Source organism: Nuphar pumila, chromosome 7 (assembly GCF_984573655.1).
Source record: "Nuphar pumila chromosome 7, dmNupPumi1.hap1.1, whole genome shotgun sequence".
In the NCBI taxonomy this organism is placed as follows: Eukaryota; Viridiplantae; Streptophyta; class Magnoliopsida; order Nymphaeales; family Nymphaeaceae; genus Nuphar; species Nuphar pumila.
Genome location: NC_143255.1, coordinates 127,931,103 through 127,957,277, shown reverse-complemented (window position 1 = coordinate 127,957,277; position 26,175 = coordinate 127,931,103). Strand labels below are relative to the sequence as shown.

At 38.7% G+C, this 26,175-nt stretch overlaps 2 protein-coding genes across 2 annotated transcripts; one reads left to right on the top strand and one right to left on the bottom strand.

Annotated features, from left to right (window-relative positions):
* Nucleotides 1-399: 399 nt before the first annotated feature.
* LOC149833453 (SWI/SNF complex subunit SWI3A-like) lies at nucleotides 400-14,581 on the top strand. The gene is made up of 9 exons (XM_090015131.1): nucleotides 400-602; nucleotides 1,174-1,724; nucleotides 10,437-10,904; nucleotides 11,203-11,369; nucleotides 11,484-11,533; nucleotides 11,911-12,074; nucleotides 12,173-12,356; nucleotides 13,961-14,155; nucleotides 14,256-14,581. The coding sequence occupies exons 1-8, from the start codon at nucleotides 458-460 to the stop codon at nucleotides 13,984-13,986; spliced, it is 1,755 nt and encodes a 584-aa protein (XP_089871257.1). The 5' UTR covers nucleotides 400-457; the 3' UTR covers nucleotides 13,987-14,155; nucleotides 14,256-14,581.
* Nucleotides 13,564-17,619, bottom strand: LOC149833452 (ACT domain-containing protein ACR6-like). The gene is made up of 7 exons (XM_090015132.1): nucleotides 17,567-17,619; nucleotides 16,978-17,023; nucleotides 16,734-16,848; nucleotides 16,539-16,606; nucleotides 14,712-15,308; nucleotides 14,197-14,301; nucleotides 13,564-14,120 (listed from the first exon to the last, which is right to left on the bottom strand). The coding sequence occupies exons 1-7, from the start codon at nucleotides 17,611-17,613 to the stop codon at nucleotides 13,776-13,778; spliced, it is 1,323 nt and encodes a 440-aa protein (XP_089871258.1). The 5' UTR covers nucleotides 17,614-17,619; the 3' UTR covers nucleotides 13,564-13,775.
* Nucleotides 17,620-26,175: the final 8,556 nt, after the last annotated feature.

The window sequence follows — 26,175 nt, the reverse complement described above, 5'->3', positions numbered from 1 at the left end:
AAACCAGACAATGCGTCTTGTTTTGATAGTGATTCTGGATCCTGATCTGAAATCTCATCCAATTGTCATAGTGAAACTTCATGAATAGGATATGAGCTTCTGCGGCACTGAATCCACCCAAAACAGGTTGCTTACCCAATTTTGACATGGACCCAGATGGTCCCAAACGTATTTTGTTCCGGATCTCACCCAGATTCGGATACATACTGTCCGGATTCCACAATATGGGTCGGATCCTGGTTGCGCCTAGGTCGGAGCACCAAACTTTACAGCCCATAAAGGTGGATTAAAAACAAAAGAGTGACAATTCTGCAATTTGTATGAAAAAGAGGCCCCTGAGCTAAATATCTCGCGCCAAGTATTTAGAGGGACGCACGCGCTTCCTTTGGGTCTTCTGTTCGAACGGGGGAGGCGACGAGAGAGATAGAGGAGAGAGAGAGAGAGAGAGAGGAGGAGGATGCAGGACTCGGGCGAGCCGTTCGATCCCTTCACGCTCCGAGACGAATCGAGATCGAGGCCCTCGACCCACGAATTGAAGGCGGAGCCCGCGCCCGACTCGTCCGAGACGGCCCGGGAGTTGTACACGATCCCTAACTACACGAGTAAGCACTCAGGCGACACGGCGTTCCGTCTCCCGTTATCTGTTCGCTCGGTTCGTTAGGGTTTATCTTAGAATATTGGAGATTTGATTGAATATTTCGCGAGATTCTCATTTAATCGAGTGGTTATCGCTTTTTTTTACTGCAAATTACCCCTTTTAAGGTTTTTTTTTTGCCGTGAATTTGGTTTTTCGGGGTTCTTGTGAGGAAGATTCATTGGTATTGGCTTATTTTGCATTTTTTATGTGTCATTATTGCTTTATTTTGGACATTTTTTGGAAATTTTTTATTGCCGCCGTCGTTCCCTAACACCACGCCCAAATTATGTTTGTTTCCATCGATTAGGGCTGTGTTGAAGTTGGAAATTGAGGCCTTTTTTCTGTGGGATTTGATGTAATTTTCTCCTTGAAGTTTCGCAACTTAGGTTGGTTTTTGTTTGGTAATATCGCCCTAATTTTACACGCACTCTTTCTACTAGAACAGTTGTGATTCATCAACAGTTGGAAAATGAGATCATTCTTTAGTTATAAGTATTTCTTATGTTTTTTTATTTTTCTTTTTTTTGGTAACTTAGGTTGGTTTTCTTGGGATGAGATTCATGACGTAGAGAGACATCACCTTAAAGAATTCTTTGATGGTAGCTCGATTTCTAGAACCCCCAAAATATACAAGGAGTATCGGGATTTCATGATTAACAAGTACCGGGAGGATACTTCGAGAAGGTTGACGTTCACGGAGTTGAGGAAAATGTTGATTGGGGATGTTAGTTTGATCCACAAAGTGTATAACTTTTTGGATAGTTGGGGTTTGATCAACTTTCAGGGTTCTGGTCAGTTTAAGGAAGCTTGTGAAGAGGCACCGTTTTCGGTGGTTGTCGAAGAAGGGATCCCATTGGGTGTTCGAGTGGTTCCCTCGTTGAATGCTGCAAAGAATTATTCTTCCGGTAGCGTTGGAGAAAGGGCTGATGACAAATTTAAGTTTCCACCTTTGACGTCTTATGTGGATGTTTTCAGCAATTCAGAGACTTCGGAAGAAAATGGTGGAGTAAAAAATGTCTCTCCAGTTGGATTGGTTTGCAACAATTGTTGGGAAGAATGTGGTTCCAGTCATTATGTTTGTGGGAAGGTATCTCTCTGTCGAAAAGATTTACTTGATCATTTTATCCTAACAAATAAGCTGCCTTTTGATCGTGTGCTTGTTTTAGTGTGTTCATTGGTGTTTTTTTTTTCCTTTTTCAGTTTTTGTATGGGGAAAGATTCCTAGAGAATATGTTTTCTGAATTGATTTCGGTTGAAACTTTTGCATGTTTTCTAATCTCTCAAGGAGTTCATGGTTGCCTGAAAGTGACAAGTGCTTTGAGTTGCCAATAGACCTTGAAGCACTCAGTTTATATGATTCTTAATTTCATATAATTAGCCATCAAGCACCTCATCCTTGTCTTTCCTAAAGATAACAATTTTGATGCAACTCTGAACAAGTATGAATGGGTAACAAATATTGTTCCTGGCTCTTCTTGGCAAAGAAAAGTTCACAGGATGTTAAAAAGTTTGTTTTTGGGGAAGTATTGGAGTAGTCTTGGTGTACATAATGATTAAAACCATACAAGAAAAATATAATGAAAATATAAAAAACATTAAAAAACAAAAATATGGAACAATAGTGCAGTAAATTGGAAGTAGGCTAGCTTTTGAAATTGCACGATACTATGGGAATTTTCATGGCCTATGAATTTCTCTGGATAACCTCTAGATTTTCAAAATCTTGGATTATTTGTGACAATTCTATGTTGTTCTATATTTCCCCCCTTTGTGTTCCTTTTAGGGCACATTTGCGTGCCCCGGAAAGTGGGGGGTTTCTGCAGAAACGCATGAGGCCCCATGTGTTTCCGAGGGCCCCACAACCTCCTGTTGAAACACAGGATTCTCTTTCAGCGAAGAAAGAGGCTTGTGTTTCAACAGGAGCCCCCTCTTTTCAGTGGAAACGAAATCCAACGGGGGTGGGTCGGACTTCGTTTCTGTGGAGAGAGACTCTGCATGGAGGCCCTTTCGGTGGCACACAAACATGCTCTTAAGAAAGGCTAGAATTAGGGAAGATTGGCATCCTTTGACTTTAATTGATTGTCAAATGTAGTCTTAGATGATGTAACTGGTCTTCACCACTTGAGCTTGATTTTAAGGAAAGAGCTCCAAAGAGCCATTGCTCCTTTTATAGGTCTTCTGTAACTCCAAGGTAAAACTTGCCTCATTCCAGTCAGGATGTAACTGTTGGCTGCTTGCAATACCATACAGTCTTGTGACCTAAGCTTATAGAGTCGATAGTCAATAGCCCTAATGCTTTCTATCTGGATGTGAGCCGGATGCCTCTTGCTGAATGCCATTGAATTCCTAAACTGAAGATTGAAATGAATTACAAGCATCAAACTTGATGGAGGCTTTTATAAACTTGTCATGAATTCATTTTCAAATGAACTCTTAAGCCATATGATTTGATGCAACGTCCAATTGTTGATGGGAGCAATGAATATGAATGAACAATATAGCCATAGGAGCAAAGTTCTCATCAAGCTCATTCCCTTACACAACGGATGGGTACTTTAGGCCTTTGTCTTACACTAGATCATCTTCTTCCATCAGCTGGAGAAAATACTCCATACAAGCACTTTTGAAAGGTTTAGAGAAACAAGTGTGCACTTCTGACCTGACCGAAGTACCATATGGGTCTTGATCTTAGTTGTCAAAGGCGCTAGGCGAGGCTTAGGTGGGCGTAGGCGGTACCCCAAATAAACAAAAAAAAAATACAAAATATATAAACAAACTACTAAAATTAATAACAAACATGTATACAACATAAAACCAATCAACAATAAGCAATAGACAAATAATATGTTGTTGAACACTGTAAAACAAATATATTACATAAAAACAGTCAAATAGATAACTCATGCGCTTATAGATTATATATGAATTAAGTATATATATATATATATATATATATATATAATCTATATATGTGTGTGTGTGTGTGTGTGTGTGTGTGTGTGTGTGTGTGTGTGTGTGTGTCTTTAACTGCGCATAAGACAGAGACTACCTTGGCTAGGCCGCCTAGGCGGCACCTAGGCTCCTTCTTTGACAACTAAGCGGAGGGGTGAAAGGAGGAGGGAGAAGGAAAAAAATAAGGTAAAAAAGAAAAACTAAAGAAGAAAAAAAAGAATATAAAAAAGAAAGCTTTTGGGGCGGGAGGAAGAAAGAAAGAAAGAAAAGAGACAATTTTTTTTATAAAAACATGACAACTATGTCCTTACGGCTTAGGCATGGACAACCTAGGCAGCCTAGGTAAAAAAACAGGGCCCTACCGCTTAGACCCATAAGCCTAGGCAGTGGCCCTACACCTAGCCAGCCTAGGCGCAACTTTTGACAACGGAGGTGTTGATGACCCACTTAATTCAGTCATCCCTGATTACCCATCACTTTGGTGGGTGGATTTAGGAATCTAATAACCTTTTGTTAGTGACTCAGATCCAACCCGACTTATGTACCATGTTGGTCCTATGTCAGGCAAACAATTTCGGATACTGGTACATTTCATAAAATATCTTTTTTGTTTTTTCTTTTATGGTTGCTTTTGACAACTCCTAAATGTCTTCAATCTTTAAACAAGCTACTTAATTCCTTGTGGTTTTGTTTCACATGGTTAAGGACTGCTGACTCTTACATGTAGCAATTTCTATGGGAATTAGCCTTGAGGCATATCGATGTCTGGTTCTATGTAGAATTTTCATCTCAAATGTTATGGCTTAAGCTCATAGTTATCCTGTTCTTTTGTCAATATCTTCCAGGCGTTGTAGCTCAAACTTATCCCCTGTGAATATTGAAAAGAAGTGACTGAACCCGACCTTTGTACCGGATCAGATCCAAATCCAAACATAGTGTTATAATTCTTTTTGTTATTAAAGGGTATTTTTGTACCCTAAAAGTATGTATTAGTTAAGTACTCATACCCTAATACAATGAAAACACGCTGAACACTTTAACGTGTTGTTTTTCTGCAGCCTCTTTCCCATTATCGTGTTTTCTCTTTTCTTGCACAGGTGAACCTGGAGATCATCGTATTTTGACATGGTATCAGAGCAGTGTTAAATTGGGCCTGGGATTGTTTTTCCAGAAAGAATAACCACAGAGAGAAGATGATCTGATTTTTTTCCTCAACCCCGATTTCTGCGTCTTCTCCCATCTTTTCTTCTCTGTTTTCAAATCTGGTAAGAACGCCAACATCTTCCTTCCCTTACCTCTTCTTCAGATTTATTTGTGCGTCTCCTTCCTCCTCCTCCTCGGTTTCAGTTCTGAACCGATTTACTTTCTTCTTCAGATCTGAATCTCTAGAGATTCAGAATCAGTTAATCTATTCAAAAACCAAAGGGTCCTCGTTTAGGTCTCTTGACGTCATTTTTGAGTCTCTCGACGTGAAGAGACATCGATCAGTTTCTGGCAGTCGACCAGAATCCTGTGCTTGCTGAAATTAATGTTTGTGAGTCTTCAGTTTGCATAATCGCTATCTCGAAATACTCGTATTCTTATCTTTCATGTTTTTTTTTTTGCCTAATCTGGAACCATTTTCTGTTGATAGTCAGTTTTCTTTACTGTCGATCTGAATATTATACTCTCTGAAATTCATATTTTTGCTATCTCAGTCTGCAATATTCTTTATCTTGAAGTATTCATATTCTCGTTTCGTCTTTCTACTTAATCTGGAACTGCGTTAATGTTGATATTCAGTTAGTTGATCAGTTTTTCTTTCTGATCATACCCGAATACAATATATCTGTCATACTATCCAAGAAAAGGGGGTGGGTGACAGAATATTTGAGTAACTGAGTTTCTTGTGAGTTAAAATTTTGGTTCAAAATATTTTCTTGAAATTTCTCTTTCTTCCCACAATATCTTCAAATGGACTCAACTTTCCCACAGTCAGGCCTCTCCTCTAACTTTCTTAGCCAATTAGTCTCTGAAAAGCTGAATAATTCAAATTTCTTGACTTGAAAAGGCAGATTGTTCCTTTTATAAGGAGCAAGGATCTCTCTGGTCATCTGGATGGATCAGTCTCACCCCCTCCAGAATTCACTTCGCAGGAAAAGCAGGACGATAAAGGGGTGCAATCTATTGTTCTTCTCAAAAATCTAGATTATGTTGCTTGGGTGAAAAGAGATCAAGCATTAGTGGCATACATCACCTCAACACTCTCACAAGAAGTTCTTGTAGCCATTCCCGATGATTGTTCAGTCAAAGAACTATGGGACAAGCTAGCACAAACATATTCGCAGATCTCTGAAGCGAGAATCGTGTTTCTCAAGCGAGAATTTTAAATGTTGAAGAACGATTCAATGTCTATTATGGAGTACTTGAATAAAATGAAAGGCATCACAGATCAACTGGCTATTGTAGGATGTCTCGTCAGTGATAAAGACAAGGTGCAACAGACCTTGAGTGAATTGGGGTCAGAATATCATGTTCTGGTGACGTCCTTGTTGTGTCTCCCAGAGCTTTCAAAATTTGAAAGATCTTCGTGCAAAGCTTCTGCAGTATGAAATGACCCTGAAAGGGTTTTCTGAGGACACCCATGCACATTCAGGGACTCAGGATGTGCTGGACACCGGATTGACTTATGGTAGAGGTAGAGGAGGAAATTCTTTTCGAGGAAGGGGAGGACAAGGGAGAAATGCCTTTGGAGGTCGTGGTTTGCTTCCAACGCCCAATATACAGGGACAAAGGCCCATTCCTACTTGCTTCCTATGCAATAAGAAAGGGCATATTAAAGCAAATTGTTGGTTCAACCCTCAAAATAAGGAAAAAATCTTACAAACAGAGGCTAAGAGGGATGCATAAGTAAAGGAGTTGCTATTGGCAGCCTTGGCAGACTTGAACATGAAACAAAATGATAAAGGTATTTGGTACGTTGACTCCGGAGCCACGACCCACGTTTTGGGTGATGTAGGTAAGCTCTTGAATCTTACTCCTTATGTTGGAAAAAATAGCATAGTCACAGGAGATGGTTCTCATCACTCCATCTCACATATTGGAAATGCCATTATACCCATGTCCAAATCTTCTCTTAATCTTTCAAATGTTATTCATGCTCCTAATATTCAGAAGAATATTGTTTGTCTCAAAACTTGTTGATGATGTTAATGCCTCAGTTGAATTTACTCCCTCTTCTGTTTATGTCAAGGATCTTCACACGAGGGAGACATTCGCTGGGGGAAAGAGACGAGACAACATGTACATCTTCCAAGAAGATCCCTCATTCTCAGTTTATTCTGCCTGTTCATCCTTTAAGCCTCATCGGCATCCATCTTTTGTTTCTTCCGATTATGTGTTTGCCGTTTCTAAATGTAATAAGCCAACTCTTTGGCATGCTCGTTTGGGTCATTGTGGTCGTCATTTTATTGAAAAACTTGTCTTAAATAATTTCATTCCTAAGTCCAGTCTGAGTCCAAAAGCCAGTGATACAAAGTGTCCTAGTTGTCACTTATGTAAGAGTCATGTTTTGCCTTTCAATTCAATCAATAAGAGAGCTTCAATGCCCTTTGAGGTCATCTGTTTTGATGTCTGGGGTCCTGCCCCAATTGCTTCTGTTTATGGCAATAAATATTACCTTATTTTCATTGATAGCTATTCATACTATACTTGGATATTTTTTATGAAACACAAATAAGAAGTTTTTGGATTGTTCTAAAAATTTCACTCATTTGTCAGAAATCATTTCTCTACAAACATTCTGAATTTCCAATATGATGAAGGAGGTGAATTCTCTTCTAATGATTTTGTTAGTTTCCTTCAGCATAATGAGATAAAGAGAAGAGTGTATTGCCCACATACACCTCAACAAAATGGGATTGCTGAGAGGAAACATCGACATATTGTTGAGAGTGCAATGAGCATGATGCATGAAAGTAATCTCCCTATCACCCTATGGACAAAAGCTTTTCACTCCACAATCCATGTGATAAATCGGCTGCCCATGACCATTTTAGAAAATAGGTCACTATTTTTCTCCTTATTTGGCGTTCATCCCGACTATCATGAAATACGTGTGTTTGGATCAGTTTGCTATGTTCACATCGATGGTTCATTGAGACATAAGTTTCAGGACAAAACCTTAAAGGGCAAGTTCTTGGGATATGCTGAAGACTACAAGGGGTATATGTGCTATAATCCATTAAGCAAACATGTCAAAATATCAAGAAATGTTGTGTTTGACGAGATGAATTTCGACAATCAACCTGCTAATCCAAACCTTCATGTTGCTACTCCAAGTCCCAGTGTTAAGGTGTACTATCCATGGTTAAATTTAGAACTCTTCTCCAATACTAGGGATGATTGTCCTACTGGTTGCAGTCAGGAAGAGGTATGTGGGGAATCAGCAGATGACTCTCAACCAGAAGAGGTTACTACACAAAACTTGGCGCCAGTAAGGTATAAGGGTATTGTCTACACCTGGTGTGAGAAAGGCCCCTCATCCATCCCTGGCACAGATGTTGGTCCTTCTACTTCCGCTCCACAGATGTTGGATGTCAGGAGATCCACCCAGACCCGACATCCGCTTGACAGGTGGGTAAGCTATAAAAAAATTTCTTTGGATTTTTAAATGTTCCTAACGTCCATAAATAAAGAAGATGAGCCTCTCACATTCTATCAAGTTGCGAGTTCCAGAAGATGGATCGAAGCGATGAATGAAGAAATGAAAGCCTTACATGAATGTGGTAAATGAGAAGTTGTGCCTAGACCACTAAATAGAAATGTAGTTGGGTCAAAGTGGGTGTACAAGATAAAATATAAACCAGATGGGAGCATTGAAAGGTATAAAGCTAGACTCTTGTAGCTAAAGGATTTACATAAGAACAAGGACAGGACTTTGATGAAACTTTCGGTCCTGTTGTTAAGATGGGAACCATTCGTATTGTCTTGAGTCTAGCCATTGAACATAGATGGACATTGAGCCAACTAGATATAAAAAATGCCTTTTTACATGGTGACCTAAAAGAGGAAGTTTATATGGAGCAACCCACTGGGTACGCAGAACAATATGCCAATCAGTATGTATGCAAGTTGAAAAGATCACTCTATGGATTAAAACAAGCTTCTCGGTCATGGTTCGAGAGTTTTTCACTGGAAATACAGAAGCACAATTTCTCTCAGTCTCTTCTACATCACTCATTATTCATTCACAATGAACGAGATGTTACCACTCTTCTATTGATATATGTAGATGATATTATTATCACAGGGAACTGCAGAGGTCATATTGAAGAAGTAAAGAAGTTATTAAATCAGAGATTCAAAATGAAGGATCTGAGTAATCTGCGGTATTTTCTTGGGGTGGAAGTTGATAAGACATGTGATACCCTTACTCTTACACAACACAAATACACAATGGATATTCTTAGTAGGACATGCATGAAAGATTGTAAGCCATTAGCAACTCCCAGTTTTATCCATCAGAAACTGAGTTCTAAAGAAGGAGATTTATATAAGGATCCGACTAGGTATCACAGTATAGTTGGCATGCTGCAATATCTAACTTTTACTAGACCTGACATAGTGTATTCGGTTAATCAGGTATCTCAGTTTATGCATGAACCTCATACAGCGCACATGGAAGCAGTTAAGCGAATACTATGGTATTTAAAAGGTACAGTTGGTGATGGCCTGGTGTACATGAAAAATGAATCAAATCAAGATGGCCATGAAATCATTATTTATGCTGATGCTGATTGGGCGGGTGACCCAAATGAATGACGGCCAGTATCTGGTTATTATAGTTTCATTGGGTTAAACATGGTGTCTTGGAGCAATAGAAAGCAAAAGGCAATTGCTAGGTCGAGTACAAAGGCTGAATATAGATCGATGACTGTTGCCACTGCTGAGGCTACATGGATAAGACATCTCCTAGCAGAGATGGGAGAACCGATTGCTCGATCACTTCTGTTGTTGCCATTAATATGTCTTTTAACCCCATCTATCACAGTCGAGCCAAGCACATTGAGATAGATCAACATTTCGTTTGGAAAAAGGTTGAAGAAAAGGAGATTGAGCCTATGTTTGTGCAAAACGATGAGCAAGTTGCGAATATTTTCACCAAAGGGCTCACAAAGGACAAATTGTGGTTTCTAAAAAGCAAGTTGTTCATGGTTCAAGACCATGCACAACTTGAGGGAGGCTACCTTTGTACTGGATCGGATCCAGATCCAAACATAGTGTTGTAATTCTTTTTGTTATTAAAGGGTATTTTTGTACCCTAAAAGTATGTATTAGTTAAATACTCATACCCTAATACAATGAAAACATGCTGAACGTGTTGTTTTTTTGCAGCCTCTTTCCCATTATCGTGTTTTCTCTTTTCTTGAACATGTGAACCTGGAGATCATCGTATCTTAACAACTATATCCAAATTTGCTTCTTGTTTTTAATAATTGAGTTGATACTAAAAATGTTTTATGCTTTTCTTATGAGATGCAAGCATAGTATCATACAACTTTCTAATGGGTCATCAATTTTGTTTCGTCGCTGTGTTCAATGTTGCTATGTCAACTATAATAACCGGTTCCATCTAGGTATCACTAACACATTGAATTACACGTGTCTTCCATTTTGATTAATCTACCCTTAGATCACATTACATTAATGTTCGTACAGAAGCTCCCGACTTTGCTTTTGCAAATTTGCACCTTCAACTATTAGTGATCTTTGTGGCTTCATGGGCTTTCATGCTCTTAGGTGTTCCATTTGTGCTATTTGCTGCTTATTTTTCCATGTGATTGATTGCTTTGGTTGTTATTTATAGGCAGAGTTTGTGATTTGTGCACATTGCTTCAAAAATGAGAAGTTTGGCGAAGGAAAGTCTGCCAGTGATTTTATTCAGAAAGATTTTACCAACACCTGCAGTGATTTGGCCAATACATGGTCTGATGCAGAAGTCCTGCTTCTGATGGAAGGTGCTCTCAAGTATGGAGATGATTGGGACCATGTTGCAGGTCACGTGAAAACCAAAAGTAAACATGATTGCATTTTGAAGCTCATACAACTTCCATCTTGTGACCACATGTTAGGCAGCCTTAATATTAGAATTAATGCTAGGAACACCGAGAGCAAAGGAACAGGAGCCATTTCTTTTGGAGTTGAGAATGAAGATCAGCAGGGTGACCATTCTGCAGATACCAAGGCAGTACCTTCAGAAAGTGTTGAAAGCCATTCTGTCAAGCGACGCTGCCTTTCTCCACTAACTGATGATGGCACTTCATTAATTACACAAGTGAGCAATTGTTTCTGTTTGTTTTGCTACAACGGTCAGTTTTCTCCTGTACAAAATTTTGGTTTTTATGGTTTGGCTTACCAGAGGTGTTGTAAGTTGTATCAAGTTGCTGAAGGGCCTGGATGTGGTTTGCATCCATATGCAACTCAATATAGTAGGCAACTTACACCACTTTTATGGAGTTGTCAGTAAGATGTCGGAGTCTGTAGTAAGAGTTGTTCAGACCATCTCAGGAAGAACAATATCCTTCTCTGTTGATTCCTTGACTGAATGCTGACTAAGTTCTTCATTGTACTAGGTTGCTTCTCTGTCCACAATGGTTAGCCCATTTGTAGCGGCTGCTGCAGCTGAGGCTGCTGTTGCAGCCCTATGCAATGAGAGCCCATCTGCAAAGATGCTGTTGGACACTGACGATGAGAAAATGGTTCACAACTTTGGTTCTACCAGTTTGCCAGAGTTGGAGAGGTTTGCATTTCTTTTATGATGATATTAGGTGTTCATTAAGGGTTTCACATTTCAGGGTTTGAATAATTTAAGTCTGTTTTGCTCTCATTCTAGTGTTTGCTTTAAATTCTACAGAGTCAAGGCTGAGGAGACATGCAAGATTGGAAAAAGGGATAAACTATCAGGTGTCTTCTGTTGTTTGATCTCTATCACGTTATTGAGATATTAAGCATGATTCATTTTACTGTTTGATTGTAGCTACAGTGCCTATATATAAAGTTTTCTAGTAAACGCATCTCTGGGCTCTGGCAACTACTAGGCCTAGCTATGGCTTTAATTTGTGGTTGGACTTGCATTGGTTTGGAATTCCGCTCACCAAGTTGACCGAGTTGTTGATCAGTTTTTTTTAATATTTATTTTTTATTTTTTTTATTCCTGGTGACCATTTGCTAGTAGTGACTGTGGCAACTTTTTATTTCTTTCTGTTGGTGTGCCATCTCTCTAATCATTTTTACTAGCCTCACTCATTCATTTTCTGAAATGTGCCACTGTAATCTTACAGACAGAATAGTGGTCAATGTTGATGAAAAGATTGGTTCATCCATGTTAGAAATGAGAGCTGCTGTTGCTACTGCTCTTGGGGCTGCAGCTGCTAATGCAAAGTTGCTTGCAGACCAAGAAGACAGGGAGATGGAACATTTACTGTCAACCATCATTGAGACACAGGTTTCTCTCTCTCTCTCTCTCTCTCTCTCTCCATGTGCTTATATGCAATGCAAATCCTACATTGGGATCTCATTTCCTTGTTGTGAACAAACTCACAGATTAGGAAAATCGAGTGCAAGATCAAGCATTTTGAGGAGTTGGAGTTGATCATGGACAAAGAATACCCCCACACACAGAATGTGAAAGATTCTGTTCTCTCAGTTCATCTTGATATTTTGCAGAAGAATCTAAATGCTGGCATTTTGAGAGGGAATAATCAGATATACGTTAAACCCTTGATGGGTATGTAGGCCTTTGCTAACGACTGAATTATTCTTTTTATCACAAGAAAAAAGAAATTGGTCCACTGTTGTCTGATATTTTCTTTCTATTTGTATGATCGACTGGGAATAGCATTCAGATCTTGATAATTTAAGAGGCCAGGTATTTTGAAAGTTAGTTCACAACGACTAGATGTTACATAGCTCTTCCAAACTTCTAATTTCAGTTTTCTCAAGCCAAATCAAAACTAATTTCAGTTTTTCTAAATGAAGGAAACCTAGTTTTAGATGGAATGATAATCGAAGTCCATTGTTACTGTCTTTTCATCCCTTTCTACCCTATGCATGTCCACGTTAGAGTGGCATAGGTATTCATTATTTATGTTTATGGGCACCATTTCTCAAATGAGGAAAAGAACCTTGGCAATATATTCTTTTTTTAAGAAAGCCCTAAATTGCCAACTGAATAAGGATGAAAAACATTTACTAAATGAGACGTTTCTATGACAGTGGGATTCCTTGGGAGATTTAACATGAAGCCATCACCCTTTTACTAGTTTTCACGTTTGTTCATTCGCAGAAAGTTGACGGCGAACCAACAGAATTAAATGTCAGTTTCTATGGCACTTTCATTCCTCATGAGATTTCACATGAAGTCATCACCTTTTTACCAATTTTATGCTTATGCTTCCCCGCTGAAAGGAATTTGATGGGAGTGGAAATTCTCGGTCGCGAATTAACTGAAGGATTAGATTTTGGCACCACTTTCATTCTACACGTGGTCCTGAGACTAGTTAGCCAGTTAGGTTCATGGAACAAGAACGCTCAACTCTATCTTGCTCCAACTAGGAGAGTTCTCTGTTGTCCATAAGGTGCTTCATATTGTATCGTGTCCTCGTGTGCCTTTCACAGTTGTATCTTGATTCCAAACCATCCTTTTGGATTTTTTATTCCAATTGACATTCCACATATTACTGATGTTGACCATTTGATGCACACAAAAACATGCATGAAAACAAAGCTGAACTTCTAAAAAATAAAAGTTATATAATTACATTAAAGTATGGACATATTCTGTTTGGTCTCTGTACACTGTTTAAACAACACTTTGTACATAAAGTATTTGCAGACCTGAAGAGGCATGTATGTATATATATATATATATATATATATATATATATATATATATATATATATATATATATATATATATATATATATATATATACATGTTATAGTGTCCTCTTGCTGTAGTCTAAATTTAATCATGCGTTAATCTATGTAGTGTTGGAAGAACACAAATCCTGTGCACTGTAGGAAAATATTACACCACATCCCTGACTAACCTTTCTGTTGCCAGAACTATCTTTGATATTACCTTTTCTGTTTGGATTTTAAGAGTATATAAGCTGTTTTGGAGGGTTTTTGCTGTCTGAGATCTTCATGAGCATGATCTTATCAATCTGAAATTATGAAATGATCGAGCCTTGAAGAGGTTCCCAAAGAGGAATCCAGTGATTGTCTCTTGGGCTGGAGTATTTGGAGGGAGAGCAGAGCTGTGCTTCGCCCTCAAAACCGTTTTGCCGATCTGATGACATATTGATTCTATGGTCTTGCTATCAACAGGATTACCAGAGACATCTCGGACATAGAAGGTGTCCATTGCTTTGCCATCCTTGGTTGTGATCTCTGCTCTTGTGATCCATAAGCTGTTCTCGCGGAATATCCTTGTAACATCAGAAAGAAGCCCCACCCTGTCATCTGTGTTCAATTCTAGACTCAATCCCTGCACACATCCAGAGGCAGATTCAGTATGCGAAGGTGAGCAGTTGGTCTGAGTCAGGTTTTGGGACAATATGTACCTCTGATGCTCTCCTCTCGATTGCTGCTTCCAGACACTGAATCACTCGTTGTCTTTCAGCTTCGGAGCTGATAGGAAAGCCATCCACATGTCTGATATAGTATTCCTGCAAATCAAGCACAAAGCATCATCAGTAGAAACAAGCAGGCTGAAATTCAGAGTACCATGGCTTCTCTGATTGATTAAACATTCTGGTACCCAGTTATCTGTCCATATGTCAAATTCAATTAGGATATTTGACAAAGATGAAAAAATGATCAACCGGGTGATTATATTGGGAACACAGAGGATAAGAGTTCAGGTTTAATTTTTGTTTCTCAATTCTCAGAATTCTGTTGTCTTGAAAACTGAAGGATAATGAAACAGATCAGTTCAAGTTTGTCCCAGCTGTAGCTTCATTATGTGATTGTTTGCTCACTACGCTATATATATATATATATATATATATATATATATATATATAAGAAGGGAGTAAGAATTCTCATTCTATATTATGTGCAACAATCAAAAGTATACCTGATAAGCTTCCATCCTCTTTGTATCAACTCTTCCATGAAACACTACATATTGCATGTCAGTTAGAGTGCAAACAGTGTCAAAGAGAAGCTTCGGCCGGTCCTTGGACCGCATTGTGATGACTGAATAGTCTTTTTCGAAACAGTCAATAAGAGTGACTTGAGGCCTGAGTATGACATCCTCAGGCCTGACTTTCTCGGTTCGTTCATAGTCTCTGTCTTCATACATCATTTGGTGCAACCTTCTTTGCCTGTGTGTGACCTCGAATGAGACTGTGGTTTTGGCGGTCCTCAAGTCGTTGCTCCCTTTCAGAACATTGCAGAGAAGCTCCTTGATCAATGAAAGCCTCTTGGGGTCTTCAATGGCTGTGCCGGCAGATGCATCTGTGACATGGACCACTGCTGCTGCCCTGGCATTGTGGGTCCACACTTCAGCTTCAACAACATTGCATTTCAGGCTTGTGAGCACAGCGCATACTTCAGAAAGCAGACCAGGTCGGTCTGCACCTATTAATTCAATTGAAGTGTGCTCCTTTGAAGCCACGACACCAACTGATCTTGTCAAGGGTGGCAGGAAACTTGCATCCGTTTCAAGAGACTGCAACATTTCGCAAAAATTTAAGCCACAAAAACAGGTATTTTGCATGCTCTGATACAAAATAAGAGCAAATACTAGGTCACATTATGACATTAATAATCTTCATGGAGTTCTGCATACTGGTAATATCAATGTTGTCAGATTCGTATCGGCCCTCGAATCGTTGGGCAAACGATTCAGATTCACCTCTGAATCAGCCAACTTTTAACCAGCAGTTGACACATGTCCCAAAGCTATTAAAATAATATTAAGAATTATAAAAAAAGCTATTGTGAGCATTTTTATGATTTTTTTTGAAAAAAAAACGAATTGGGTCGTTTTTGTATCGATTTTCTTCATATGTATCGGCTGATTCAGGCCAACACTGACAACTGGGTAATATAAAATAAAAGCAAATAGTAGGTCATATTTGTTATGAAAAAAAAACTAGGTCATAATCATATTAGTAACCTTTATGGGGATTGGGAGTATATGTGGACAGGCATGTGAATTGTGTACTATCTGGTGTTTGTTTTGCTCTGATCATGCAGATATATAGTGTTTTTTGATGAAAAAATACAATTTTTTGAGCCTAACATATTTATGAAAATTTTGGACCCTTATTTTTTCAAACTTGAAAAACCTACCTATGTTTTAGAATTGCACTACCCAAGAGTTGTTTTGTACAAAATTAAACATGTAGATCGGTCATATTAAAAAAAAAAAACTTGGTAAAAACCTAAACCCTATTCACCTTCATGGTTTTTATATTTTGCAGACATGAAGGGGACAAAAACCACCTAATTTCAACAAACTAAGATCACAGTCAACTCACATAGTTTATTCAGATCTATATTGGGTAAAACAACGTGACAGAAAAATTATTATTCTTGACAAATGACTGTTCAGAAAGGATTCAAATCTTAGCAACTGGGGGAAGAAAGCAAGCCTGGCACCGTCTTGCTTTATTTATTTTATCTATTCTTGAAACCAACAAACAATTTATTAAAAAGGAAGGAAGAGTACCACTTTATTTCCGTTAATATTATATAAACTAACAAGCATGAAAAGAAGGAACTGTAGCCAATAGGCAAGTACAAGAAATATGACAAGATTAGATGGATAGACAAGAAAGGAGCAATATACGTACAACTAGATATTATATTAAACTTGTGAAAAACATTGGCAAAAGCTGAAGAGAAAAAAAAGACAACTTAACAAAAAGAGCATAACAGTGATAAGTTCTCTCACCTTCCGAATATAATCAATAATCTTTTCGTCCCTGAGCTTTTCACCATTTTGGTCTGTCACTTTAAAAACTAAAACCACCAAAAAATACAAGAAAAAGCAAAGTATCAGAACAAAAAACTCAAGCAAATAGTGATCAAAATAAATTTTTCTCTGTAAAGTCTGAAAAAATAACATACGCTTTGGTTGAAAGCATACCATCCATGAACCATCCTCCATCAGAAGAGATATAAGCTTTTGTGATGATGAACTTAAGATCTGCAAGAATCTGAACCACTTCCAGAAGAATCCCCTGTTTATTAACACTATCAACCTATTCCAAGAAAGGGAGAAGGGTTCACTCAGCACCAAAAGAAACACAAAATTTCTTCAAATCTGAAGTTCATGATAAATCTTCAAAAAAAAAAAATCTGAAGTTCATGATAAAAGCAGCAAGCTTTACCTGGATTACTGTTGCACTCTCGCAGGAGTCATTATCAATCACAACCCTGAAAAAGGTTAAGAAAGAAGGAAAAACAAAAAAAAGGGGTTCAAATTAGGAAGTAGAGGAAAAGAAATTCCAACCAAAGGAAGGAAAATCAACAGCACGTTTTGGTAAAAAAAAAGCCAAAGAAAACAGGTTGAGTTTGCAAGGAGAAGAGAAGTTTAGCAGCAGTGGGACTTCCTAATTGTGTTCTTCCGTTGGGATTAAAGAACACAAAAAGAGATCAACACCCAAAAAGAACCAAATTAAGCAGCACCCCAACTCAAAAAAGGAAAGTAACCAACTTAAGAAAACCCCAATCTAAAAGAAGAAAAAAATCATGTAAGACACCAAGCAGGTTATGAAAACAAAAACCAATAAAAAGGTGAGAAAACAATATCCAAAAAAAGAAGGATGGAAGCAACAGCAGATAAGTTGCAGGAAGGATAGAAAAAAAAAAACTTGTAGCCAAATAAGATATAAAAAAAAAAAACAACAAAAAGAGAAGAATACACAACCAGAAAAACCACGAAAAAAAGAGCAACAAAAAGATTGGTAGCAATCTTACCTTGGTAGGTTCATCCTTCTGACGAGACTCTCATACACATCATCCATCTCCAGTGTCCAAAAAAAAACAATGAAAACAGACAGTGGGAAAATACACGCAGTTGAATTTCTCACACTTATCCAAGTAACACAAGAAACCAAGAAAAGAAAATTTAGGAAAGAAGCAACTCCCAAGTCCTTGGAGAGAGAGAGAGAGAGAGAGAGAGAGAGAGAGAGAGAGAGAATACCCTTGTTTTCAGGCTTCTTTCTAAGATTGAATTGGATATTTGCACCGGCAACTCGGTCAGCCTGCTCGATGGTAACATGTCATTACGCCGTTGGGTAGTGTCTAGTCCCTCCTGCTTTTCAACTCTTAAGCGCGCGTGTCCGTAGAGCGTGGGTGATTTTGAAATTTATTGGCTGTTTTATTCTTTTGCCCAAGTTTCTCTCTCCCCACCAAGGATGGCAAGTATCCGTACCTCTCGCCACGTCAGCAGTGGGGCCGAGAACGGTCGGCCCCACTGGAGCAATACCACATGGATCTTGCCGTTGGTGCCGTCTCGCCGGTTTCTCGGAGGCAGCCCCGGCGTGACCTACCGGTTCCCCGGGCCATCCCCATTCCATGAGACACACAAGCAGACCAGGTCATGCTGAAAATGAGAGTTTTGGTTCATGCGGACATCGTGGCCGTCTGTTTGCATTTTGGATGAATGCCACGTGGTTTTGTTGACTTTTGAACTTTTTAAAATGCAAATTGGATGGCCACGATGTCAGCATGAGCTTTAGCATGACCTGATCTGCTTCCCATTATGACCCTCTCTCTCTCTCTCTCTCAAAAAAAAAAATGGTATCTTGACCCAAATTAGTGAAAAACAAGTCACATACTCAGTTGTTGCCACGTGGAAAGTAGACCTCCTCCATCTTTTCTTGTGCTAACGCATGCCTGAACTTGGGTGCAAACGGTTGGGATTCGGACCACCTAAATAGATGGGGATTCCTATCGAAATCAGATTTAGAACAACTAAAACCTCCATCCTGGACCCATTTGCATCCCTAGCCTGAGCTCAGTAAAGAGGTTGAATGTAGAGGTAGTGAACACCACATGCCATGTGTTCAAAACCCAGGTAAGGTGATTTCTATGTGCAAGTTTAAGAAAAATAGGACTTGATTTTTGGGTTATACTCTTAATCAACATGTCATTATTCGTCTAACGGGTACCACCTTAACCCAATCTACTAGGAGCTAGGTTAGTTGCTTTACTGGGTCTACTGTGCATGGTGAGAGCTGTTTTCCACCAATGTCTCATTTTCATCCTGTCAACAATGTCGTTTTCTTGACTTACTCGTGGGTATATATATAATCACTAGAATATGAGAATTAATGTGTGAACCACTATTTTCATGGACTTTTTCTTTTCTTTTCTCTTGAATCTAACCATAAGGATGTGACACTACAAGAAAAATGTTAATTAGCGACGGAAATTTGCGATGGATTTTTTCCGTCGCAAATTAATGACGGATTAGCTAGAGAAAACTTTCTTCATGAATCCGTCGCTAAGTAGCGACGGATTAGCGATGAAAGTTTTCTCTAGCTAATCCGTCGCTAATTAGCGACGGATTAACGACAACAATTGTTTCGTCGCTAATTCTCAATACCAGAAAAACATTTTAGCGAGGGATTTAGCGAGAGAATTTTTTCGTCGCTAATCCGTCGCTAATTAGCGACGGAAAAATTCCCTTGCTAAATCCCTCGCTAATTTTCGATTTAAACCAAGCGCGAAATTTTTCCTCTCTCCCTTTCGAAATTTAAATCGATCGCGCTCGATTTAAACCGACTTCTTCAGAGGACGTCGACGTCGGAGAGTGTGTTGGAGAGCATGTACATGAGAGTGAAGGACGGCGACGCCGGAGGACGGTCGGCGATAGCTGGAGGACGTCGGCGCCGGTTCACGGAGGACGGCGACGCCGGTTCACGGAGGACGGCGACGCTGGTTAATCACGGAGGATGACGGCAACACCGGTTCACGGAAGATGACGGCGCCGGTTCATGGAGGACGGCGACGCCGGAGAGCACCGATTCACGAAGGACGGTTCACGGAGGATGGCGACGCCGGAGGACGGTCGACGATCGCTGGAGGATGTCGGCGCCAGTTCACAGAGGAGGACAACATCGGTTCACGGAGGGCGGCGACGCTGGTTCACGGAGGATGACGGCGACGCCGGTTCACGGAAGATGATGGCGCCGGTTCATGGAGGACGGCGACGCCGGAGAGCATCGGTTCACGGAGGACGGTTCACGGAGGACGACTGTGACGCCGGTTCACGGAGGACGGTTCACGGAGGACGACTGTGACGCCGGTTCACGGAGGACGACGATGCCTGTCGAGTGCGGTATAAGTCCGGCTTATTGCTGCCGGAATACCGCCCGACAGGGATCATTTTTTTTTTATTTTTTTTTTAAATTTAGCGACGGATTAGCGACGGATAATGTCCGTCGCTAATCTGTCGCAAATTAGCGACGGAATTAACGACAAATAAGTTTTTCCGCTAATTAGCGAGCAAAAATTCGCGATGGCCTCTATCCATCGCTAATCCGTCGCTAAACTGTTTAGCGACGGATTAACGATGGATATAAGCCGTCGCTAATCCATGATTTTCTTGTAGTGTGATCTACATGCTTGGATTTATACGAACCACATCTTGAATAATCCGATTTTGATGCACAAATGTGATTTTTTTTACGTTTTAAAATCAATGGCTCATAATCTTCATAAATATTCAAGCATTCAAAAATCACATTTTTTTCATAAAAAATAAATGATCCAATGGTTGATTTCTTGTAAATTCACCATGCCAATCACATCCTGGATTTGCAAAAAAAAGTGTTGGAAATGCTCACATTTCTAGTTCTCATATTTCTGTTCTCATATTCTAGTTACTATATATATATATATATATATATATATATATATATATATATATATATATATATATATATATATATATATATATATATATATATATATATATATATACTTCCTACAAATACATTGTAGGAACGTAGGGAAAATATATTTAGCAAAGTTTTTTTTTTTTGCAAATTATAATATAATCATTGTATGTGCGTTATAACGTAGGGGACATCTTAGTCATTTAACAAACTGGGCCTCTAACTTTTTTTTTGGACAGCCAATTTGGGGTTAGGCAGACTTCTACCAGTTATACAAGGATACCATTGAGATTCGAACTTGAAACATTCAAATACAAGGTGACGTGCACTAACTGCTCTACCAGACAAGCCGAGCCCACACCACCCCCGTTGGTTGGACCCCCTCGTAGCACCACAGCCAAACGTTGGGTAAAGAGAGGGTTAGAAACCTTGACCACCGATTTCTTGGCTCTTAATTAGTTTGGCTGTACCAAACTCAACCATATTTAATATATTTTTTTCCATAGCTAGGCAACCATGCATATTTAATATTTATTTCAAGCAATAGGTATCCAAATCTTTTGGTTCAGAGAGTATCTGTACCTCTTTAATTTTCCAGAATATTCATGCAAAGATTCCAAGCGGGCCGGACCCAGCCCCAGCTCATGTCAACCTGGATAGTCACTCTTAATGAACTTGGTCAGCTTGGTGCAGGTCAATTCATGCCTCTTGGCAACAGAGAACATATTTTTTTATTATTATTTATAACCCGAAGAAATGGAATCCAGCATGAAGACCTGGTCGCTCTGGTTCAGCCTGCCATATATATTGTTGGTTGTACAATGTTGTAAGAATCTCCTCGGACTCAAATCAATTGAGAGAATCGGGTGATTCTAATTTGGGGCTGAATTGAACTGAATCGACCAACTTTTAATTAATCACAACATGATACGTGTCATAAAAATATTAAAATCATATTTAACAAATATTAAAAACTATTTTTACCACTGTTAAGATTTATTTGAAGATAAGCCGAATCAGGTCAGTTTTGTATAATTTTTTATCGATGTGATACGAATCAGCTGATTCAGGCAGATTCGCAACTATACTGACAACATTGGTTTGGTAGCTCTGTTTGACAGTCAAATTTGAGAGGGAGATGCATGGGATTTGGCCTCCCATCACTCATCACTCAATTTCAACTACATCCCCAATAGTATGTAGCTGACAAATCCATTACCATCACTTCTCTCGTCTCTCTCCCAACTTGGCTCTCAAATAAATCCTAAGGGCGTGTTTGACACGAGAAAAAATGATACCCTAACGTTTGGAAGTGGGAAAATAGTAGGAAAAGTAAAAGTAGAAAATAAAAAATAGAACTATTCCATCTGTTTCAAACGAGAGAAAATTTTTAAAAGAAAAGTTTTTATAAAGACTTGATTTTGGATAAGAAAAATTCATCCACCTGAGGGGCGCTGAAAGATTTTTTCCTATAAAAAAATCTTCTTTTTGCATTAGGGCAGCCATTCACCTACAACACATCTCATTTCATTGGCTACCACAAGAGTTTTTTCTATCTTCATTTTCCTCCCACCACCATTTCTCTCTCTCTCCGTCATTTTTCTCACATTTTTCAGTCTGTTTTTCTCATGCTGCACAAACAAGCAAAAAAAATTTCATTTGAAATGATATTATATCAAAACTTCTCATAGGTAAAATTTTCTTTTTACACTTTTCCCCCTCAAACATGCCTCCTGAATTTTGTTTTTGTTTTTTTGACAAAATCCTCTCTCACTTTACCAAATAATGAAATAATGAGCCCAATATAATTTCTCATTAATCCAAATGCACTAGCTTATACATTTAAGCTCTACACCCATATCAAAAAAGACACTTATGACTTGACATGCGACCTGTATGATATGCGAATTAAAAATAAATAGAAAATAAATAAATAAATCAATAACAAATTATTTTTTGACATTTTAATAAATATAATATAGTTTTACTAAAACACTCTTTAAAATTATTTAAAAACAATAAAATAATATCTATATGTGTTAGACTCCTTCGTCACTCCGAGCATGTCAAGTTGTGTCACTAGAATGGCGTGTCCCTGTGATATAACTATGCACCCAAAACAAGATTTGGTTACTACCATTTAGGGATAGGTGCCAATTCCAAGAATGATTGTTTTCCTCAATATTCCAAATTCATAAGCTCCCAACTATCAGCTACCAAACATGAGCTTAAAACAAAATATATATTTTTAGGATAATCCATGGCAAACCCTCCATCACCGACTGCACATTGGCTGACCTCCAGTTGTTAAACCCTTGAGATAACTATTCAAATTTAACTACCCTATTGGTTGCTTTCACTCTTTGCTAACCGTGAGATTCACCGTCCACGTGTAAGATATCGATGCTAATCTCAAGCCACATCATCAACTGCAAGATAAGCCTGTTTCTCGTATCCTCAACATTAAGGATCCGAGATTCATTTTTGAGTGGAAATTCACATATCTTAGGGCCGACTCGAAAGGGTCCAGCTACAGATACGTGAATCTTAGGTCCAATTCTTCAGATTTGTGAATGGAGGTTTTCTTTTTTGTTTTTAAAGGCAAGATGAGGTTAGGCACACCCCACAAGTTATTATTCAGCTTACCATTAGGATTTGAACCTGCAATGTCCCACCACAAGGAGACTTGCACTGATAGTTCCTACCAACCACGTGGAGCCCCGTTGGTGTGAATGGAGGTATTCAAACGCGGGTAAAGGTTCAAACCGCCCAAGCCAAAAATCTATAACCACGTGGAGCACAAGATTTGACTTTGTGCCGCTTATGTTCAAACCATCAACAAGTCATGACTCATCCACTTGGTCAAGCTCATGGTTTGACATGACCGTTTTTTTTGTTGAATGATTTGAGTGAAAAACCCTTCCATCACCTATGGCAAATTGGCTGGCCTCATGTTGATAAAACCCTTGAGGTCTTGCGCCTAGCTTCAAATGCCTCCTGGGGGTTTTGAACTTATGATGTCCTGTCAACTAACTTTGACATGGCCCTCTCTTACGCTAGAGAAAGATTATTGCTATTTTTGGATAAGAGAAAAGATACCCGAGGATGTCCAAAAATCAGAAAGCCATGCTGGCGATAAGTTGGGAATGATTGAATCTTTTACATATCTTTATTTGTCTGGCCTCTCAAAGACAAAAGGGTGTTGTCATATCATATCATATAAATAACACATAGGTACAATCTATGTACACTGGCATTTTTTTTATATCTTCTAGTTTTTTTTTTTAAGTGACCGTATGAATGTCTCCTTCATCCTCGATTGTGTAGGAAGAGGCACTGCTCTAATGATGCTGACCATCCATCTAAACTTTTGTGCAAAGATGACAAACAAGAAGAAGAAACTCGAAGCAACCAACTCAAAACAAAACGTCATGCATCCTTGTGGCGTGCCGCGCTTAAATGTTCCGACTATTTCCGCAACCCGGATGGCTGTCATGCAGGTCGCTGCATCCATCTCAACATTATATGCAGTCAAGTCTTGTAAGAATCTGTTCGATTTTGTAAGATTCAGCTTTTGGATTTTTTTTTTTTTAATTTAAAAATTATCGGCCTAAATATTCAAGTCTTAAAAAACCATTAATTACTTTATTAAAAGTCTTTCTCTCTCTCTCTCAAAGAAGTGGAGGACTATTTGGAGAGTTTGGTTATTTACTGTGGTGGTTTCATATGAATGGCCAGAAATGATGCTACTTTTCAACCTTAACCGTTTGACTCATAGAGTCTTGGCTGATGTGTATGCTATCTTACTTATATATCTGAAAGACCTGCCCTGCCCTAGACTCCAACCGATCCTCATCTAGATGTCTGTTCCTCGATGAGTTTTCTATTTTGTGTTTGGGTGTTGTGCTGTTGTGTTTGTGCTTGTGGGACTCAACGCTTTGTTGAGTTTCACTTTTAAGTAATGTTGATTCTCTCTCTCTCTCTCTCGTTATGACTATCCATAACTTGATTTTGTAAGACTCTGCTTCTCATTTTTCATTTTCTGTTGTTTGGTTAGTTGTACAAATGAGATTCATGCTCTGGTTTGCATGAGATTCTGAATGTTATGAGAAGTTACCAAACATGCCCGCGAGTTGCCCAACCAAACGAGAAGAGCTTTTGGATGATTATGTACGTTTAAGAATTTTATGGAGAAAAAAGTTATCAAACTTAATGCGTTGGGTCGGATGGCAACATAGCAACCATGATGAATCTGACTGAATAAATATTCTGCAACTAAGATCTTGAACTTTAAGAACTTGAGCTTGGAAGGGACTTGTATAATTCTCAGGCATTTTAGAGAAGAATGTACTTGACAAAATACTAAAGGAGTGGATATTTTCAAACAAAGAAAAAATTGTTAATACAGAGTTGTCAGAGTTGTCATTATCATGGTCCTTGGTCCCTAATGCCAACACTAGAGATGCTGGTGGTGTCCATCTAGCCCAGTGGCTCCAGTTGATGAGGCCCATCCTGGGTCTAGTTTGGGCCTAAAATATAGCTATCGTGGTTTCTTGAAGTGGGTTTCATCAAAGGGAAAGTATTTTGACTTGAACAGAATCATTCTTTGTATCTTCAAGACAAACATGAGCGCACATGCACAGTTGCATACGTACGTAAACACATGCATAATTCCCAGTGAATAAAGAAAATTATGCTTCGTGATAACAAATTCTACAAGTGGTATTTATTGTGGAGTAACTGAGTGTGCTGCAGGTCGCATGTCTGCCCTGAATTGTTTGGCCAACGATTCAGGTGAATTGGCCGATACCGATTCTCAAGTGAATCGTTTTGAAAGGGGCTAAAATATATTTAAAAATATATTTTGTTTCAATCAGGTTAGTTTCGCGTTAAAACCATCAAAATAATATAAAAAATTTAATTTTAAGCATTTTTCACATTTATTAAAAAATTGTCGATTCAGGTTAGTACGTATCGTATACGTGTTGGCCGACCATTCAAGCTGATACTGACAACATTGACTATATGACAGTCTGGTTATAAGGTTTCAAAATTTTGATAAATATTCAAGGCTAGAAAAAGTCATAATTTTCATCAAAGAAACTTTATTAAGTTTCAAATTCTTAGCAATAGAATCATGCCAAACACATTTGAGGGATTGAATTTTCAAAAAACACATCAAAAGTATTCCTTTAGTAGCAGTTTACACCTAATTCCTTATGCACATACCTCTCTCTCTCTCTCTCTCCACACACACACACACACACACACACATATATATATATATATATATATATGAAAAGTGATAGCAGCCTACCACTTTTTGAGCCTACCACCAAGCATTTTTGGGTTGTTTTCACAAATCTGACCCTGCAGATGTGTTTGGCATTATAGAAAATGACATTTGGATCATGTTTTTTTGAAAAAAAAAGAGAAATTTTCAAGCATTGAATACTTTTGAACAACCATTGATTTTTGAATCTTATAATTAAAACCTAACTGCATGTCAGAATGGGACTATCCAGGAGTCGATTCCTATAAAATGAATGATGTAGATCCAAGAGTGATAAAATGTTGAGTTTGCCTTTGGCATTAAACAGTTAACTGTGTCTCATTGTCACAGGGTCAAGAAGTTAATGGGTTATTATGTGAAGTTCACGTAAGTTGGGGCCACCTATGACC